The 21,506-nt window shown below is 47.4% G+C and overlaps 1 protein-coding gene across 1 annotated transcript in view; it reads right to left on the bottom strand.

The window, feature by feature from the left end:
• Window positions 1–2,716: 2,716 nt before the first annotated feature.
• LOC145361495 (tetraspanin-4-like) overlaps window positions 2,717–21,506 on the bottom strand; it is a 36,605-nt gene continuing 17,815 nt past the window's right edge. Inside the window, exons 2-8 of the mRNA XM_080217306.1 lie at window positions 15,542–15,621; window positions 9,995–10,186; window positions 9,493–9,567; window positions 8,720–8,821; window positions 8,486–8,614; window positions 7,490–7,573; window positions 2,717–3,184 (exon numbers count right to left, since the gene is read on the bottom strand). Of these exons, the coding sequence (XP_080073432.1) occupies window positions 3,116–3,184; window positions 7,490–7,573; window positions 8,486–8,614; window positions 8,720–8,821; window positions 9,493–9,567; window positions 9,995–10,186; window positions 15,542–15,621 (731 nt within the window). The 3' untranslated portion in view covers window positions 2,717–3,115. The remainder of the gene's footprint in view (window positions 3,185–7,489; window positions 7,574–8,485; window positions 8,615–8,719; window positions 8,822–9,492; window positions 9,568–9,994; window positions 10,187–15,541; window positions 15,622–21,506) is intronic.

The raw sequence follows: 21,506 nt of genomic DNA, 5'->3' as shown, positions 1-21,506 counted from the left end.
GTCGCCAGCACTGTGAGGCAGCAATGATACCTACTGTGGCACTGTGCCGTGATCAAGACTTACAGGTCCACAGTTCCCTGAAAGTGGCAACAAAAGTGGATAAGAAGGTATATGGCATGCTTGCCGTCATCAGTCAGGGCATAGATTATAAAAATTTGCAAGTCATTGTCCAGCTGTTTAGAGCTTTAGTTTGGCCACATTTGGAATATTGCATACATTTCTAGTCACCACATTACCAGAAGGATATGGAGATTTTGGAGAGAGTACAGAAAAAGTTTACCAGGATGTTGCCGAGTTTGGAGGTTATTAGCTATGAGGAGAGATTGGACAAACTTGGTTTGTTTTCCCTTGAATGTCAGAGATTGAGGGGCGACCTAATTGAAGTTGACAAAATTATGAGAGAACAGAATGGATGTCATGATGTGGAGATGCCGGCGTTGGACTGGGGTAAACACAGTAAGGCGTCTCTTACAGAATGGATGGTCAGAGCTTTTCTCCCAGGGTAGAAATGTGGGTTGAAAGTAGAAGGGGGAAGGTTTAAAGGAGATGTGCGAAGCAAGTTTTTTAACGTAGAGGATGGTAAGTGCCTGGGATGCGCTGCTAGAGGAGGTGGTAGAAGCAGATTCAATAGCAACGTTTAAGAGGCATCTTGACAGATATATGAATAGGCAGTGAATAGAGGGATATGGACCGCCTAGAGGCAAAAGGTCTTTAGTTTAGAAAGCCATTATGTGTCAGTGCTGGCCAGGTGGGCCGAAGGGCCTGTTCCTGTGCAGTACTGTTCTTTTTTATACACTTTCTTTGTATAAAAATATCTGCTTCACTCATGTCCTTTAGTGGGGGGAAGTCAGCTGTCCTTACCTTGTCTGGCCTATATGTGACTGCAGAACCTCAGCAACGTGGTTCCCTCTCCACTTCCCTTTAGTTGTAGACTGCGTCCTGGAGCTTCCGGAATCGGGCAATGGGCTTCTAGCTGGCTCGCCGCACCCGTATCCCCCCCCCCCCGTCTCCTCACTCCCCATCCTGCCAGACCTGCCACATGGCCAGAAACCCCAACCACGGATTCTTTGAAAGGCAATATTCACCCCAGCCACAACACAGGAATCTCTCAAAGACATATAGGATCCAAGTGTCAAAGACAAGTTTCCTTTGGCCGAGAGAATCTGTCACTCCCTCTGCCCCCTTGAGGGAGAATTCAGCACGGCCAACGCACCCTAACCAGCACGTGACTTTCGGACTGTGGGAGGAACCCGGAGCACCAGAGGAAACCCACGCAGACATGGGGAGAACTCCACACAGACAGTGACCCAAGCTGGGAATTGAACCCAGGTCCCTGGTGCTGTGAGGCCACAATGCTAACCATTGTGCCACCCGGAAAGGCGTGGGGAAGTGGAAAGCTCTTTCAAAGAGTTAGCATGGGGACAATGGACCAAATGGTCTCCTTCCATTCTGTACCAAATTTATGATTTTATGGTAGGTCGTTTCCTGTTTGTTACCAGAATCCATTCTTGTAACAACATTCTCTCGAGGTCAAAGTAATCAACCCAGAAAGAACAGAAAGGTGAAAAACCAAAAGAGAAAACGCTGGAAACTCTCAACAGGTCTGGTAACATCTGTAAGGAGAGAAAAGAGCTGACATTTCGAGTCCAGATGATCCTTTGTCAAAGTCTGGACATCTGGACTCGAAACATCAGCTCTCTTCTCTCCTTACAGATGCTGTCAGACCTGCTGAGATTTTTCCAGCATTTTCTCTTTCGGTTTCAGATTCCAGCATCCGCAGTAATTTACTTTTATCCAAGAATAGAAAGTTGTTTGGAGTTGCAATCAAGGATTATCCAGTCAGTGAGTGCAGAGGCTGATTCTTTTCCAATTGGCCAGAAGATGCTTGTATGGGTTTTCTCCGGGTGCTCTGGTTTCCTCCCGCACCCCAAAGATGTGCTCTTAGGCTGATTGGTGTAACAAATTGTCCCTAAATTAGTCTTCCCTCAATGTGAAATGCCATAAGCATAGACAAGGGTCATGGGTGGAGCGGGGACTCATAATGTTAAAATGGCGGCACGGGCTTGTTGGGCCGAAGGGCCTGTTTCCCGTGCTGTGTTGTTCTTTGTTCTTTGTAAGATGGGTCAGGTGCCATGAGGTTGGACTGGTCCAATGGCCAATGGCGGGTGTGTGAGGCTGGGTCAGTTTGGCAGGGGGAAGGGGGTGGAAAAACAGGAGGTCACGTGAGTAAAGTTTATTTATTAGTCACAAGTAAGTTTACATTAACACTGCAATGAAGTTACTGTGAAATTCCCCTAGTCGCCACACTCCGGTGCCTGTTTGGGTCAATGCACCTAACCAGTGCCTCCAGACCTGCTGAGATTTTCCAAACCAAATCGGACTGTGAGGGGAACCTACGCAGACATGGGGAGAACATGCAAACTCCGCACAGACAGTGACCCAAGCCGGGAATCAAACCCGGGTCCCTGGCACTGTGAGGCAGCAGTGCTAACCACTCTGCCACCATGGCAAAACCCTCCAGGCGCTCACCCAGCAGTTGATAACTCTTGCGTCCCAGGGAGGGCGGGTTGTGGGATGAGACCGACCGATAGTCTTGTAACTTGCCCTCCAAACTGTGCCCCCTGCCAGGCTGGCTTCCCCTGCCCACCTCCCCTCCCCGGCAGAAAGTGGGCGTCACGAAACCATTAGGAAAAAAAACATTACGAGGAAACCCGAGTTGGAAAAAATAACAAAGGAAGTTTATTTACACATGCTTAGGCACGTAAAGCATTTCTCTACTGACTCTGAAACACTTCAGGAGTTGTACAGGGGAAGAAGTCTAGAAGAGGATTTTCAACACACAGCGTAGCTGATGTGCTGCGATGTCACTAGGAAGTTGTTATAGCATTTGGAGCTTCTAATTCAGCATCTCTGCATTACCCCCGACCTGCCGGTGGGGAACCCTAAGTTTAGGTAACCTCTATAATTGCTTTAAGATGCCGCAGTTTTGTTAATAACCCTGTGGGGGAATAATAATTCAGTTGTCTACTTGAAATTGGCCTACATGCCAAAGGCTTGAGTTGAAGAGATGGAGAACTGAACCCCAGAGGTTCACGGAGGTGGGAAGATTCCTTTTTCAGCTGTATTGCTTCTCCGTCCTGACGAGCTGACAGTACATCACCAAGGACGAGACCAGCCCGAGTATCTGAGGAGGGAAAGAAAATTCACAAATTACAGCATAAAATTCACCCCTGCTTGATATTCAGATTCTATATTATTTATTGGGTCACTTTCTGTGTGGAGTCTGCACGTTCTCCCCGTGTCTGTGTGGGTTTCCTCCGGGTGCTCCCGTTTCCTCTCCAAAGATGTGCAGGAGAGGTGCATTGTCCATGGGAAAATTGACCCTCGTGTCAGGCAGGGTAAATGTGTGGGGTTACGGGGATAGGGCCTGGTTGGGATTGTGGACTGTGCAGACTCGATGGCCTGAATGGCCTCCTTCTGCACTGTAGGGATTTTATGATAAATTTCTCTATGAAGTAGACTCACATTAACATTACTACCAATACATTGCAGTTAACTAACAATGAGAATGTTTTGCTAAACCCAAATAAAAGCCAGATGTAAATGTTGATAAAAGCATAGGCAGTTTCTTTCTATTCCATTTCTATTTAAAGTTTTAAAGTTTATTTATTAGCGTCACAAGTAGGCTTACATTAATACTGCAATTTTGTTATTGCGAACATTCCCGAGTCGCCACACTCCGGCGCCTGTCCGGATACACCGAGGGAGAATTTAGCACACCCAATGCACCCTAACCAGCACGTCTTTCAGATTGTGGGAGGAAACCGGAGCACCTGGAGGAAACCCATGCAGACATGGGGAGAATGTGCAGACTCCACACAGACAGTGACCCAAGCCGGGAATCAAACCCGGGTCCCTGGAGCTGTGAGGCAGTAATGCTAACCACTGTGCCACCATGCTGCCCCAGAATAGGGTTGCCAATCCTCCAGGATTGGCCTGGAGTCTCCAGGAATTAAGGATCATTCTCCAGGATGCTGCTGCGTGTGCGACCCTGGAAAAAACTATTGGAATATTAAAAACAACATTTGTTTTTGTTGTGCTAATTTTTTTGACCATTTCTCTTTACGAGAAATAAACATATTGAAAATGGGGGAAAAGGTTGATTGGCTGACAGTCAAACAATGTCCGATTATGTAACGATTCTTAACGCTTTCCAGTTTGTGTAGTTCTGGCAGCACTGTCATTTATGTTAATAATCTGGATGAGAATTTAGGAGGCATAATTAGTAAATTTGCAGATGACACCGAGATTGGTGGCATAGTGGACAGTGAAAGTGGTTATCTCGGATTGCAACAGGATCTTGATCAATTGGGCCAGTGGGCTGATGAATGGCAGATGGAGTTTAATTTAGATAAATTTGAGGTGATGCATTTTGGTAGATCAAACTGGGTCAGGACATACTCAGTTAATGGTAGGGCATTGGGGAGAGTTACAGAACAAAGAGATCTAGGGGTACATGTTCATAGCTCCTTGAGAGTGGAGTCACAGGTGGACAGAGTGGTGAAGAAGGCATTCGGCATGCTTGGTTTCATTGGTCAGAATATTGAATACAGGAGTTGGGATGTCTTGTTGAAGTTGTTCTAGACATTGGTAAGGCCACACTTGGAATACTGTATACAGTTCTGGTCACCCAACTGTAGGAAGGATATTATTAAACCAGAAAGAGTGCAGAAAAAATTTACTGGAATGCTACCGGGACTTGATGGATTGAGTTATAAGGAGAGGCTGGATAGACTGGGACTTTTTCCTCTGGAAAGTAGGCAACTTAGGGGTGATCTAATAGAGGTCTATAAAATAATGAGGGGCACACATCAGCTAGATAGTCAATATCTTTTCCCAAAGGTAGGGGAGTGTAGAACTAGAGGGCATAGATTTAAGGTGAGAGGGGAGAGATTGTCCAGAGGGGCAATTTTTTCACACAGAGGGTAGTGAGTGTCTGGAACAAGCTGCCAGAGGTAGTAATAGAGGCGGGTACAGTTTTGTCTTTTAAAGAGCATTTACACAGTTACATGGGTAAGATGGATATAGAGAGATATGGACCAAATGTGGGTAATTGGGATTAGTTTAGTAGTTAAAAAAAAAAGACAGCATGGACAAGTTGGGCCGAAGGGCCTGTTTCCATGATGTAAACCTCTATGACTCTATGGCATGGTGGTGTGTGGGAGTGGTACAGTGGGGGTGGGGGGGGAGGCATGAATTGTGTGATGAGATCCACAGGAATACATTTAACCTGAAATTTTAAAGTTTAAAATTTATTTTTTAAAGTTTAGTGTCACAGGTAGGCTTACACATTAATACTACAATGAAGTTAGTGTGAAAATTCCCTAGTCAGTTGGCAACCCTAAAAGAGGCAGCGTGGGAGAGACTGAGAAATCCAAACATGTTATAACTCAGAGTGGAGAGATATTTTAAGATAACAAGCTTTTTTGTTGTATCCTGGAGCCAAAAAGCCACAGATTACAATCACGATGCTCATTTAACATAAGAAAAATAGCCGAGGGTTCTTTGGAAAGCATACATTTAGGAATAGCAAAGGAATGGAGGCCAAAGTAGATACATGGGAACATTAAGAAAAGTTTAAGTTTATTTATTCGTGTCACGAGTAGGCTTACATTAACACTGCAATGAAGTTACTGTGAAAATCCCCTGGTTGCCACACTCTGGTGCCTGTTCGGGTACACTGAGAGAGAATTTAGCATGGTCAACGCATATAACCTGTGCGGACTCTGCACATTCTTCCTGTGTCTGTGTGGGTTTCCTCCGGGTGCTCCAGTTTCCTCCCACAGTCCAAAGATGCGTGGATTAGGCAGATTGGCTATAAATTGACCTTACTGTCGGTGAAGGTAAATATGTGGGGTTACAGGGATAGGCCCTGGGTGGAGTTGTTGTCAGTGCAGACTCGATGGGCCGTATGGCCTCCTTCTGTGCTGTAGTGATTCTATGATTCTAACCAGTGCACCTTTCAGGCTGTGGGAGGAAACTGGAGCACCTGGAGGAAACCCATGCAGACATGGGGAGAATGTGCAAACTCCACACAGACAGTGGCCCAAGTCAGGAATCGAACCCAGGTCCCTGGAGCTGTGAGACAGCAGTGCTAACCAGTGTGCCACCATGCCATCACAGGAACTGAAAGGTTTGTTGGAAAGGCGGGTTTGTTGGAAAGGCGGGTTTGTCGGAAAGGCGGGTTTGTCGGAAAGGCGGGTTTGGTGAACGTTTTCAGGGGAGGGAGGAGAGAAAAGTGAAGAGTGTTAGGGAAGGAATTCTAGAAAGGAAGACAATGAGAGGAGGAATAAGAGGAGGGCTTGGGAATGGCAGGGGTGACCAGGTCGTAGGAGTACGCAGTGTTAGAACAAGTAGACTACAGAGGGATTCACAAACAAATTTAACGCATTGGACACTTGGGAACAAACTTAAAAACACAGATATTTTACATTTATAGAATAGTGAAGAAGGAGGCCATTCAGCCCATCGTGTCTGTACTGACTTTCCAAAAGAGCATCTTGACTTGGCCAAGAGCCCTGCCCTATCCCTGTAACACCATGCATTTGTTACGGCTAAGCAACCTAATCCACACATACTTGGACACTAAGGGGCAATTTAGCATGGCCAATCCACCTAACCTGCACATCTTTGGAGTGTGGGATGAAACTGGAGCACCTTCCTTCGAGGTACTCTATAAAGAGGGACGAAGTACTCCATTAGACACACCAATGCCCCATCAGGGTGGCATGTGGTACAGTTTGCACTGCTGTCTCACATCACCAGGGAACAAGATTCAATTCCTGGCTTGGGTCAATGTCTGTGTGGAGTTTGCACGTTCTCCCCATGTCTGCATGGGTTTTCTCCAGGTGCTCCCATTTCCTCCCACACTCCAAAGATGTGCTGGTTAGGCAGATTGGTGCATACACAATGGACTGAATGGCCTCCTTCTGCACTGTAGTAATTCTGTTATTCAGCATAGGGACCTGGGTTCGATTCCCAGCTTGGGTCAGTGTCTGTGTGCAGTCTGCACCTTCTCCCCGTGTCTGCGTGGGTTTCCTCCAGGTGCTCTGGTTTCCTCCCACAGTCCGAAAGACGGCCTGATTAGGGTGCATTGACCATGCTAAATTCTCCCTCGGTGTACCCAAACAGGCACCTGACTGTGGCAACTAGGAGATTTTCACAGTAACTTCATTGCAGTGTTAACGTAAGCCGTCTTGTGACATTAATAAATAAACTTTAAACTTTAACTACGATAATTGGGGTAAGACACCTTCATTCTCATGCTCCAATCCATTTGTAACAAAGGCTGAAACACTATTTGCCTCCCTAATTGTTTGCGATTCCTTCATGTTAACCTGCTGTCACTGAATAAACTAGTTCTGACTGTGAATTGGAAAGGAATATAAAGGCAGGGTCCCCTCGTTGCTCGTTCTGTGAGGTAACGTACCTGTAGCACTGGGATGCAAAGTCCAAAGATGCAGACAGCCACAACATTGTCCTTCAGCCATTCAATCACTTTCTCATAGCAGGCCTGCCAACACAAGGTATACAAGTTAACATAGAAACTAGAAGCAGGAGTAGGCCATTCGGCCTGTCCAACCTTCTCCGCCATTCATTATGATCATGGCTGATCATCCAATTCAATATCCTGATCCCCCTTTTCCCTTTAGCCCCAAGAGTTGGAGGAGGGCAGAGATCAGGATAGAGTGGACATGGAGGAAGATGTTTCCATTAGTCGGAGAGAGATTAGGATCCGAGGGTCCAGCCTCAGAGTAAAGGGACCCTTTAGAACCGAGACGAGGAGGAATTTCTCTAGTCAGAATCTGTGGAATTCATTGTCACAGAGGAGGCCGGGTCACTGAGTGTCTTTAAAACAGAGATAGATAGGTTCCTGATTGAAAAGGGGAATCAAAGTTTATGGGGAAAAGGTGGGAGAATGGGATTGAGAAACTTATCAGCCACGATCGAATGGCAGAGCAGATTATTCAAACAACACCAATCCTACCCCATCCCCATAACCCGACATGTTTGCCCTGCTAGTCCCCCGACACTAAGGGGCAATTTAGCAAGGCCAATCCACCCAACCCGCACATCTTTGACTGTGGGAGAAAATCGGAGCACCTGGAGGAAACCCACGGAGACACGGAGGGAATGTGCAGACTCCACACAGACAGTCACCCAAGGTCGGAATCGAACCAGGGTCCCTGGTTCATTGTCCCAGAGGGCTTTGGATTGGGAAGGGAATCAGAGGTTACGAGGATGAGGTGGGAAAATGGGGTTGAGAAACATATCAGGCACGATCGAATGGCGGAGGAAACTCGATGGGCCAAAGGGCCTAATTCTGCTCTGATATCTTATGAGCTCAAGAGGGTTGTTGGACTGGAGGAGGTCGCCAGGACAGAACCATTCCTTAGCGCCTACGGACAACAAACTTGCAACTCACATCTTTCCACCAGGTGTCGGAATTAGTCGAGCAATCATTGACCAACTTGAAGCAGCAGGAAGTGGGCACCTTTGTCCCGTTTAAGACGCTGAACCAGTCTTCGTAATGAACAACACCGCAGCAGCGGAACTGGACAGGGAAAGAAACACACGCGTAAACGGTCAGTGACTCTCCTGAACAAACTCCTACTCAGCAACAGCGGAGAGGCAAGTTATATCGGTGGAATGTCCTTACATCTGTCTGCACAATGTCCCAGCCATTTGTCAGCCCGCTGTTTCCGGATGTGTTGTAGAACTGCAGCCCATTCCGGAGCTCCTCCTTTGCGTAAAGGTTTATCTGGAATCGACACACAACACAATTAGCGCATGGGTTTTTTTAACGGGATATCAATTGGTTCCAATATTAATAGCCAGCTGATTAATCAAACATTGCTTGATCAATGAATTTGAATACAAGATGACAACTAACCAATCCAAACTGATACCACAGGCGACTGATCCCAGCAGACTGACCGAGCCAAATGCCTTTTGGGATTTCGGCGCACATTGAGTCAGTGTCTGTTAGACTGGATGACTGTCGCGAACATTGGTGTTAATATATGGGCGGCACAGTGGGAAAGTGGTTAGTGCTGCTGCCTTACAGCTGCAGGGTCCCAGGTTCAATTCTGGCCTCAGGTCACTGTGTGGAGTTTACATAATCTCCCCTTGTCTGCGTGGGGTTCTTCCGGGTGCTCTGGTTTCCTCCCACACTCCAAAGATGTGCAGGTTAGGTGGATTGCCATGCTAAATTGCCCACTAATGTCCAAAGATGTGCAGGTTAGATGGATTGGCCATGCTAAATTGCCCCTCAGTGTCCAAAAGTGTGCAGGTCAGGGGGATTAACAGGATAAATACATGAGCTCTGTCAGAGAGTTGGTGCAGACTTGATGGGCTGAATGGCCTCCTTCTGCACTGGAGGGATTCTATGATTCTCTGTAGTGGGAAAATTGTCCCAGAACGCAGACTTACAGTTTCCTGGTTACAGAGGAACAAGATCCCGATAATCATTTCGAGCAGGAAGATGATCAGAAGAACCACGAAGAACTGCAAGGAAAGAACAAGGTGGTGAGAGCCTGGAATTGGAAACCAGAGGCATGTAGTCCTGCCCCATCATGGGGCAAATATGGGGAGGTGGTGGTGGGGTAATATTGTCACTGGACTCGTAGGCGGTGAAGAAGCCATTCGGCATGCTTGGTTTCATTGGTAAGAACATTGAATACAGGAGTTGGGATGCTCTACATTAGTTCAGATTAAAACAAACACCTCATCAATCCTGATCAATTATGTTGCTGCAGTAACAATTCAGTTCTTCTGGATCCAGACAAAATGACTCTGGTAAAATGGAAAGGACAAGTAAACACATTCAGCACAGAAACATGACGAAAATATATTTCTTAAAGGCACAGTACTGTCACACTAGACTTTTTGGCCTCTTATCGTGCTGTTAAAATTGACGTAATTCAGTACTCACGCTAAGTAGGAGGCAGCGGTTTTCAATCACTGCACCAAGACAGCCCAGGAACCCCACGATCATGATGACTGAACCGGCAGTAATGAAGAAGTTGGCCGCGGTGAGAGACGGAAAGGATGAGGAGAGCGTCACAAAGTTCCCCTGCGTTATCACCAGCCACACTCCGACTCCCAGAAGCCCACAGCCTCCCAGCTGGAACAGGAAGCAACGATTGGCATTTATATAAACAGCTTAAAAAAAAAGACCTGCTGAGGCTCTGCACAGGAGCATCGTCATGGGAGAGCTACCAGACAAAATTTGACGCTGAGCAACATATATACTCTGGAGAGTAGAAGAAGCAGAGGTGGGGTAGAATGGCCGTTCACGCCATTCTCTGGAGCGTAGGAGGCTTAGGGGGTGATCTTATAGAGGTCTATAAAATAATGAGGGGTATAGATAAAGTCGACAGTCCAGTCCCACTGTAGTGAATGAACATTCGGCTGAGCGCCAAATTAACCATCCTCGCTTGATTCCACCCATGATCTCACAGTAACATTCCAGATTCTGAAGGGTCGTGGTATTGTTGACACCAAGAGGCTGTATCCTCCAGTGCTTGGGAAGGCCGTGGTCTCGGGATAAGGAAATTATTGATTATGATCAATGTAGATGTTCATCCAGCAGAAGGTAATCTTCAGTTGCAGACAATAAAATGAAACAAAACTTAGTCCCACAGATAAATCAAAGAGAATGGTTTTAGTAAAGAAACTTCATTACTCCAACACTTGAGGCCTCACCCTGGGCCTTTCCAAATTCCAACAATTCCCAACAGGTTCTTATTTATACTCAGTCAGCTGGTTATCACATCATTTTGTCATTGGTTTACTGGGTCAGCTGACCCTTACTGCTTGTTACCATTGGTCACACTACAATAGACCCAGTTGGTTACTTTCTACCAGTGGAAGCATTTCTTACCTCAAATGGTTGTGTATCTTCTGAATTTTTACCCCCAGAGGGTCACAAATGCTGCATTGCTGAGGATATTTAAGGCTGAGATTTTGGATCATAGAATCTCTACAGCGCAGGAGGAGGCCATTTGGCCCATCCAGCCTGCACCAACCACAATTCCACCCAGGCCCTATTCCTGTGACCCACATATTTATCCTGTTAATGCCCTCATACTCAGGTCAATTTAGCACGGCCAATCAATCTAACTTTTTTGATTTGATTTGATTTATTATTGTCACATGTATTAGCATATGGTGAAAAGTATTGTTTCTTACGCGCTGTACAGACAAAAACATACCGTTCATAGAGATGGAAAGGAGAGGGTGCAGGGATGGGCAATAAATGCTGGCCCAGCCAGCGACGCCCATGTCCCACAGATGAATAAAAAGGAGAGGCTATAAAAAGGCAAGGTTGCATTTTATCTCACTGACTGGGCGATTGGTCGGGTGATAGAGTTTCCATGGCAATTGTGGTCATGCTTGTACGTGGTGTGTTGTTGTGCGGGAAAACAGGCTCCCACAAGAGTTGCCTGCATTGTCAGGTGATTGGGATTGGGATTGCTATGAGCATTGCTGGGCAGAGCTCCCACCTTCTTTGGCAGAGTTGGTGTGGAGTCTGAAGCCAAGGTCTATTATGCTTGGCTCAGGCTCTCGACACAGTCGTGGTTGAGCCAACGCACATCAGCATGGAGCCCCCCTCCCCCGCCACCGTACAGGAACCCCCCCGCCAAAATCAACAGGAGTTGGACTCAGTGCGAGCCTGGTTGCTCTTTTCCTGTAGAAACCGTATGAAGAAGAAGTCCTCCATCGTATTAAAGGCCTCGGGGCGGGGTGTACGTGTTGTTCAAATGGGCCCCCTCCACATTTTATATCTGAAATTGAATCTGGCTGGCCCTTGGTCAAGGTAACTATGCCACGCACAACAAATACATTTCTAAATCATCCGTTTTTCAGCATTAAAAGTTTGGCTGTTAGCCGTTAGGAAGCAGGGTTAGGCCATTCAGCCCCTTGAGCCTACTCCGCCATTTAACTAATCATGGCTGGTCTTCTAACTCAACACCATCTTCGCTCACTATCCCCCTATCCCTTGATGTCCATAAGACATAGGAGCAAAATTAAACCATTTGGCCCATCGAGTCTTCTCCACCATTCAATCATGGCTGATGTTTCTCTCAACCCCATTCTCTGCCTTTTCCCCATAACCCCTGATTATTAATAAAGTATTAATCAAGACTCTATTTAATAAATAAAGTAATAAAGTATAAAGTATATAGAGTCTAATAAATTATTAATCAATTACTCTGTTATTAGTGTAGTATTAATCAAGAACCTATCTATCTCTGTCCTAAAGACACACAATGACCTGGCCTCCACAGCCTTCTACGGCAAAGAGTTCCACAGATTCCCCACCCTCTGGCTGAAGAAATTCTTCCTCATCTCTGTTTTAAAGGATCGTCCCTTTAACCTGAGGTTGTGCCCGCTAGTTCTAGTTTTTCCTACTAGTGGAAACATCCTCTCCACGTCCACTCTATCCAGGCCTCACAGTTTCCTGTAAATTTCAATAAGATTCCCCCATATCCTTCTAAACTTCAACAAGTGCGGATCCTGAGTCTTCAACTGTTCCTCATACGACAAGCTCTTAATTCCAGGAATCATTCAATTGTTACCTTCCAATTTTTAGGAACTGTTCCAGAATCTGCGGAATTTTAAAAGATGATCACCAATGCATTCACTCTCTCCACAGCCAGTTCTTCAAACACTGAGATGTAGATCATCAGAGCCAGGGGATTTATCAACTTTCACTCCCATTATTTTCTACATTTGTCTACATCCACAGGGATGAGGTGGAAATGGTTGAGAGCTTCAAGTTTTTAGGTGTCCAGATCACCAACAACAATGGCCCCCCCATGCCGACACTACAGTTAAGAAAGCCCACCAAAGCCTCTGCTTTCTCAGGAGGCTAAGGAAATTTGGCACGTCAGCTACAACTGTCACTAACTTTTACAGATGTACCATATCCTTTCTGGATATATCACAGCTTGGTATGGGCTCCTGCTCTGCCCAAGACTGCAAGAAACTACAAAGGGTTGTGAACATAGCCCAATCCATCTCGCAAACCAGCCTCCCATCCATTGACTCCGTCTACACGACCCCTGCCTCGAGAAAGCAGCCAGCATAATCAAGGAAGCCACGCACCCTGGACATTCTCTCTTCCACCTTCTTTCGTTGGGAAAAAGATACAAAAGCCTGAGGTCACATACCAACCAACCAACTCAAGAACAGCTTCTTCCCTGCTGCTGTCAGACTTTTGAATGGTCCCATCACACAGTAAGTTGATCTTTCTCTACACCCTAGCTATGACTACATACTGCACTCTCCCCTTTCCTTCTCCCCAGGTATGCTTTGTCTATGTAGTTAGCGAGAAACAATACTTTTCACTCTATCCCAATACACGTGACAATAATAAATCAAATCGAACACATTAAGCTGACCTTTCTCTTCACTCTAGCTATGACTGGAACACTATGGCTGGGATTTTACAGGCTTGCTTGAGCAAGACTGGAAATTCCATCCTGAGGTCAACCGATATTTCTGTTGTCCGTCCCTCGCCCGCTTTGATTCTGTGGTGGGTGAGGCGGGAGAATTCCCATATATATTCTGCACCTTATGTACTCTATGAACGGTAGCTTTTATCTGTATAGCACGCAAGAAACAATACTTTTCACTGTATCCCAATACATGTGACAATAATGAATCAAATCTTAGCTCCACCCAAACTGATTCTACATCTTTTGATCTAACGTACTGATCTCATCCTTTATTCACAGTGCTACCCCACCTGCTTTTCCTTTTTGCTTATCCTTCTTAAATGCTGAAAATATCCTTGAAACGTACCCTTGAAAAGTGGTTAGCACTGCTGCCTCACAGCGCCAGGGACCCAGTTCCATTCTGTGTGGAGTCTGCATGTTCTCCCCATGTCTGCGTGAGTTTCCTTAAGGGCTTCAGTTTCCTCCCACAGTCCGAAAGGTGTGCTGGTTAGGTGCATTGGCCTCGCTAAATTCTCCCTCAGTGCGCCAGAGTGTGGCGACTAGGGGGATTTTCACAGTTACTTCATTGCAGTGTTAATGTAAGCCTACTTGTGACACTAATAAATAAACTGTAAACTTTCAGTTCCCAGCCTTGCTCAGCCTGCAGTCATGTCTCTGTAATTGTGCCTTCAACTCTTGTTGCGAGTACTGCGTGTCTTTAACTCTGTCTTATTATTTTTGCAATCTCTAGCCCAGTTCCAATAAATAATTCAGCGTTTTTATTACAGCGATTACAATCTGCAAAGTTCACAGAGAAACCTCAAAGGGAGGAGGGAGATTCAGATAGGAATATAAAAACCACAGAAAACTTACAGCACATAAGGAGGCCATGTGGCCCATCTTGTCCATGTCAGCCCGAGGACACCCTTTCTAATCCGACCTTCCTGCGCCTGGCCCATAGTCCATACAGCACTCAAGGTGCAGATTCAGGTACTTTTTAAAAGAGTTTAGGGTCTCTGCCTCCATCCCCAGCTCAGGCAGTGAATACCAGACCACCACCCTCTGCTAAGAAAGTTCTTCCTCATGTCCCCTGTACACCTACTGCCATTTATCTTGAATCTATGTCCCCTGCTTCTAGAATCATCTTTTATCAAGATAGCGCTGCATACTTTCTAATTCTAAATTTTACTCTTGTTCTAGGCTTCTAAAACTTCATTCTAACACCTTAAAACTCTCTAATAATGCTTTAATGCAATTTCTCTTCCCCGCTGCTGCTCAGACTTTTGAATGGACCTATCTTGCATTAAGTTGATTTTTCTCTACACCCTAACTATGACTGTAACACTACATTCTGCATCCTCTCGTTTCCTTCTCTATGAACAGTATGCTTTGTCTGCATAGTGCACAAGAAACAACACTGCATGTTAATACATGTGACGATAATAACTCAAATCAAGGGGAACAATGTTATCCTGTCCACTCTATCTCCTCCTCTCATAATTTTGTGCACCTCTATCAAGTCACCCCTCAGCCTTCTTTGTTCCAGGAAGAATAACCCCAACTTATCCAATCTTTCCTCATTGCTACGCTTTTCCAGCCCTGGCAACATCCTTGTGAACCTCCTCCACACTCTCTTCAGGACAATTATGTCCTTCCTGTGACATGGTGACCAGAACTGGGCAGGACTGTAGTCGATGGGCTGAATGGCCTCCTTCCGTATTGTAGGTTTCTCCAGTTGTGTCCTCATCAGTGTTCTGTGTAATCCCATATACATGCTGACTGAAACACAGCTGCCTAGAATGGGGCTGCAGCAAGGTACTGTCCCATCTGTGACAGTGTCGGAGATGGGGAGTGAAAGTCCCACTCACGGTGAGATCAAACACACCCATCTGGAATCCCGTTTCCAGTGGGCACAGATCCGGAGTGCACCGCGTGTTGGCCATCCCAACACATCAACTCCGACCTCGCAACGCCCCAGTCAACTGAATGAGTTATAAACACGTCCAAACCAAAAGGAGACATCTGAGCTTACTCACCCAGAAGATCAGGTTGAAGATGAACAGCAGGTATTTGGTACACTGCAGACAGCTTTGCCCCATCTTGAGCTTTGAGAGGCCTGGGAGAAAGAAGAAAGACAAAAATCAATAACTCACAATGTTTTCAAACACCTCAGAACAGCCACCCGTGGTAGAGCAAGGCTGTGAAAGCAGCCAGCATTATCAAAGACCCCACGCACCCCAGACATTCTCTCTTCCACCTTCTACTGTCGGGGAAAAGATACAAAAGGCTGAGATCAGGTACCGACTGATTCAAGAACCGCTTCTTCCCTGCTGCTATCAGACTTTTGAGTGGGCTTATTATACAAGACCAAAGGATATAGGGGGTGGCAGGGTAATTAGCACTGCTCTGACCATCTAGAAGGACAAGGGCAGGGGATACAGTGGAACATGTTTGAAGTTCCCTTCCAACTCGCTCACCATCCTGACTTGGAAATATATCGGCCGTTCATTCACTGTCGCTGGGTCAATAAACCTGGAATTCCCTCCCTAACAGCACCGTGGGTGTACCTACACCACATGGACTGCAGCAGGTTCAGGAAGGCAGCTCACCCCCCACCTTCTCAAGGGTAATTAGGGTAACAAAAGCTGGGCCTGAATGAAAAAAAATCCCACAGAGAAACCTAATACTGGGACTTTAATCATCAGGGGAACACATCAGAAACAGTCAGATCTGCTGGATGAGTGAGGTTAAAAGGTTCCGCACGGATGCCTCTTGTTATCAGAGTCGACAAACTAAGTAAACTGTCTCCTGCCAGAGATGAGAAGGGAGGGAGGCTGAGGGCCAATGGCATAGGGATGCAGGGGAGAAAGGGTGAGGGGGTGATGGGAGAAGAGGGTGATAGGAAGAGAGGTAATGTGAAGAGAGGGTGTGGGGTGATGTGGAGCAGGGGGATGGGGAGAGGAGGAGAGAGGAGCTATGGAGAGGGGGAGCGAGGGTGAGGGGAGAGGGGAGAGAGTGTGATGGGGAGAGAGGGTGCTGGGGAGAAGGGGAGCAAGGGCGATGGGGAGAGGGGGAGAGAGGGCGATGGGGAGATGGGGAGAGAGGGCGATGGGGAGAGGGGGAGGGAGGGCGATGGGGAGAGGGGGAGAGAGGGCGATGGGGAGAGGGGGAGGGAGGGCGATGGGGAGAGGGGGAGGGAGGGCGATGGGGAGAGGGGGAGAGAGGGCGATGGGGAGAGGGGGAGAGAGGGCGATAGGAGAGGGGAGAGAGGGTGATGGGGAGAGGGGGAGAGAGGGCGATGGGGAGAGGGGGAGAGAAGGTGATAGGAGAGGGGAGAGAGGGTGATGGGGAGAGGGGGAGAGAAGGTGATAGGAGAGGGGAGAGAGGGTGATGGAAATAGGGTGATGGATGTTAGAGTGACAACTTTGTATTGGATATAATGTGACCAATGGGAAAAGGATGTAAGGGTCAGCTGACCCAGTAAACCATGGAACCAATTACAGAGTGATGTAATAGTCAGCTGACCAGCTGACTCACTATAAATAAGGAACTAAGTGGCATTGCTGGGAGTTTGGAATGGCCCAGGGTGAGGCTCCAAGTTCCTTATTAAAACCCTTTCTTTGATCTATAAGTTGGAGTAAATTTTCTTGTATTTTCATTAGCTGCATTTTGAAGAGTTCCTTCTGAAGAAAGACCAGAGAGAGTGATGGGGAGAGAGGGTGAGGGGCAATGGGGAGGTGGGAGTGAAGGGGAGAGGGGTGATGGGGAGGTGGGAGTGAAGGGGAGAGGGGTGATGGGGAGGTGGGAGTGAAGGGGAGAGGGGTGATGGGGAGGTGGGAGTGAAGGGGAGAGGGGTGATGGGGAGGTGGGAGTGAAGGGAGAGGGGAGGTGGGAGTGAAGGGAGAGGGGTGATGGGGAGGTGGGAGTGAAGGGGAGAGGGGTGATGGGGAGGTGGGAGTGAAGGGGAGAGGGGTGATGGGGAGGTGGGAGTGAAGGGAGAGGGGGTGAGGTGTGATGGGGAGAGGGGCAGTGGGAAGAGATGATGTGGAATAGGGGGAGAGCAGGGAGGGATGAGGTGGAGACAGGGTGATGGGGAGAGAGCCTGAGGGGTCTTGGGGAGAGAGAGTGAATGAAATAGAAAGTGGTCCTGATCGAATAGACAGATTCACGGCGAAGGGACTAACAGTCTGTCTAGAAGCCCTTGCTCACACAGACTGGAACCTTTTACCATATATGTATATGAAGCAAAATTTACAACCATCACATGAGGTCTGTTATCCATTTCCTCTGGAATGTGCTGGAATTCCACATTAAACTGAAATACAACTTAAACAACAGTGGATCATCGCTGCCTAACCACAGGGACACACAGACACATACACACACTCTCCAATCACAAGGTCATGGTCAGACATCGGTCAAATAGTTCATCTGTCTTTGACTTGAGCATCTTGTTAGAACACGAGAACAACGTTACACAAGATGGCGGAGTCCAATTTGCTCTTTAATCTTCCTCCTGGGCTCTCTCTGTCGGGGCCCGATTCCATTGCCACCGACTGCCTGCCAGTTCCAGCAACAAATTGCATTTATATACCGCCTGTCACGTAGCCAAGCATCCCAAGGCGCTACCCCCCAGGGAGCGTAAATAAGACAAAAGCTTTGGCACTCTGCCAAAAGAGGTGAGATTAGGACAAGCAACACAAAAACTTTGTCAAAATGCCATCCTTGGAAAAACGGTCCCTCGGATGAGGAGTTTTAGTTAGATAGGCAGGTTAAGGAGAACAACCCCCAGCTTCTCCAGAAGAAGAAACAGTAACGAGGAGATTTAATGGGGTATTCATCGAGCGGTTGGTTATAGCTGAGTTGGCTGTTGTGATTATAGAGCGGCAAGGGTTCAGTTCCCGCATTGGCTAAGGTTACTTATGAATGCCTTCTCAACCTTGACCCTCATCATAGAATCCCGCAGTGCAGAAGGAAGCCATTCAGCCCATCAAGTTTGTACTGACCACAAGCCCATCCAGGCCCTAACCCCACAACCCCGTGCATTTACCCCAGCTAGTCCCCCTGACACTAAGGGGCAATTTAGCATGGCCAATCCACCTAACCTGCACATCTTTGGACAGTAGGAGGAACACAGTGAGAAGTCTCACAACACCAGGTTTAGGACTTCTTGTGAGACTTCTTACTGTGTTTACCCCAGTCCAACACCGGCATCTCTACAGTAGGAGGAAGCTAACACGGACACTGGGGAGAATGTGCATACAGAGAGTGACCCAAGCCGGGGAATCGAACCCGGGTCCCTGGCGCTGTGAGCCAGCAATGCTAAGCATTGTGCCACTCTTTACCCTCACCTGAGGTGAGGTGACCCTCAGGTTAAATCAGCACCAGTCAGTGCTCACAGGGGAGGGTGGCCTATGGTCATCTGGGATATTACTGTTCATTATTCAAGATCCTGGGTGTCCAGAGAAGAGTGTGTCAGGAGACCCAGCTCACACTGGCAGAAGGATCGAAGACCAGAGGAGCCCCGGTCTAATTGGCAAAAGCAGCAATGGCAATACGAGGGCAGAGATTTTTCCACAGGGAGTGGTTTGGGTCTGGAACGCGCTGCCTGAGAGTACGCCGAGGGCTGGTTCAAACACATCTTTCAAAAAGAGAATTGCAAGATTTTTTGAAAGAAAACAAATTGTTGAAACTGGGGGGACGGGCAAAATTTTCCTTAAGAGTACTGTCACACCCACAATTTTCCACTCTGCCACAAGGCTTCCCCACTGGGCGCATTGCTCTGGCAGAGAGGTCAGCACAGATACAAAGGGCCCAATGGCCTCCTTCCGCACTGCTACCACTTATTTTAGTAATGCATGATGGCCAAATGATGCACAGCAGGATCCCACAGGCAGCGGTGTGACAATGCCCAGATAATTTGTTTTTTTTTTTACTGTGGTGGATTGAGGGCGACACAGTGGTTAGTGCTGCTGCCTCACAGCGCCAGGGATCTGGGTTCAATTCCCGGCTTGGGTCACTGTCTTGTGGAGTTTGCACATCCTCCCCGTGTCTGTGTGGGTTTCCTCCGGGAGCTCTGGCTTCCTCCTACTGTCCAAAGATGTGCGGGTTAGGTGGATTGGCCATGCTAAATTGCCCCTTGGTGACCAAAGATGTGCAGGTTAGAGGGATTAGTGAAGTAAATGCATGGGATTATTGGAATTGGGCCTGGATGGGATGCTCTGTCATAGAATGGGTACAGACCTGATGGGCTGAATGGCCTCTTTCTTCACTTTAGAGATAACATGATAACTATTGGTCAGAACAGACCAGGCTATTCTGTGAAATAGCACAACGAGATCACAGAATCCCTACAGTGCAGAAGGAGGTCATTCGGCCCATCATGTCTGCACAGAACAATCTCACCCAGGCTCTATCCCCGAAACTCCAAATATTTACCCCCCCCCCCCGACTAATCCTTCTATCGTATGCATCCCGGGACAGTGAGGGGCAATTTACCTTGGCCAATCAATCTAACCCGCACATCTTTGGACTGTGGGAGGAAACCCGGAGCACCCGGAGAGAACCCACGCAGACATGGGGAGAATGTGCAAACTCCAAAACAGACAGTGACCCGAGCCAGGGAATCGAACCCATGTCCCTGGAGCTGTGAGGCAGCGCGCTAACCACTGTGCTGCCGCGCTGCCCCTGACACACATATATTCTTGCCCAATAAAAACAGAAAATGCTGGAAACACACAGCAGATCTGGCAGCGTGTGAGAGAAACAGAGTAATCGCCTCAGGTCAATGACCTTTTGTCTATTCAAATCTGCCAGCATCTTGCGTTTCTATTTCCAATTTATTCCACTGTCTACAGAATTCTGCTGATGCACAGGATGACATTTGGCAATCTTGGTGGATGAATGAAGGAAGAGAAAGTCCATCATCTCGTGCTGTTCTTCATTTCTGACCTGGAGTTACCTGACCTCTCACAAGAGCAGGGATGTACTTCTGAGGTTGCGTAAGGCTGCGGTCAGACCCCATTTGGAGCATTGTGAGCAGTTTTGGGCCCCGTATCTACGGAAGGCTGTGCTGGCCTTGGAAAGCGTCCAGAGGAGGTTCACAAGAATGATCCCTGGAATGAATCATCGAATCATACAGTGCAGGAGAAGGCCACTCAGCCCATCAAGGCTGCACTGACCACAATCGCACCAGGCCCTATCCCCATAACCCCATGTACTTACCCTAGCTGGTCCCCTCTGACACTGAGGCACAATTTAGCCTGGCCAATCCAACTAACCCACACATCTTTGGACTTGAATTTGTCGTATGAGGAATGGTCGAGGACTCTGGGTCTGTACTCTTTGGAGTTTAGAAGGATGAAGGGGGGGATCTTACTGAAACTTACTGCGAGGCCCTGGATAGAGTGGATGTGGAGAGGATGTTTCCATTAGTGGGAAAAACTAGAACCAGAGGGCACAACCTCAGGCTAAAGGGACAATCCTTTAAAACAGGTGAGGGGGAATTTCTTCAGCCAGAGAGTGGGGAATCTGTGAAACTCTTTGCCGCAGAAGGGAAGTGAATAGGTCATTGGATGTCTTTAAGACTAAGATAGATAGGTTCTCGATTAATAAGGGGATCAGTGGTTATGGGGGAAAAGGCAGAAGAACAGGGGTGAGAAGAATATCAGCCATGATCGAATGACAGAGCAGACTCGAATGGGCCGAGTGGCCTAATTCTGCCCCTATGTCTTACGGTCTAATAGGATGAGACAAGCAGCTTTCTGTCTAAAGGAAATATAACTGTATCCAGCCTTCCATTGAGATCAGGGCCTGGTTCTCACAGATCTTCAGGGAAAGGTCTAATTCATTCACAGTTGAGAAAACATGGAGAGAAAAAGGTGTGTGAGAAGGAGAGAGAGAGAGAGTGTGTCGGGGGGGGGGGGAGACAAATCACAAGAAAAGGAGAGACAGAACGTGGGGAAAGAGGGGACATGGGGAGAGAAAAATATGGGAGAGAGT

The sequence above is a fragment of the Carcharhinus amblyrhynchos genome, chromosome 35 (genome assembly GCF_965287045.1).
Source record: "Carcharhinus amblyrhynchos chromosome 35, sCarAmb.v2.hapA, whole genome shotgun sequence".
NCBI classification, from domain to species: Eukaryota; Metazoa; Chordata; class Chondrichthyes; order Carcharhiniformes; family Carcharhinidae; genus Carcharhinus; species Carcharhinus amblyrhynchos.
Note: the sequence above shows the minus strand (reverse complement) of the source record. Positions and strands in the feature narration are given on the sequence as shown.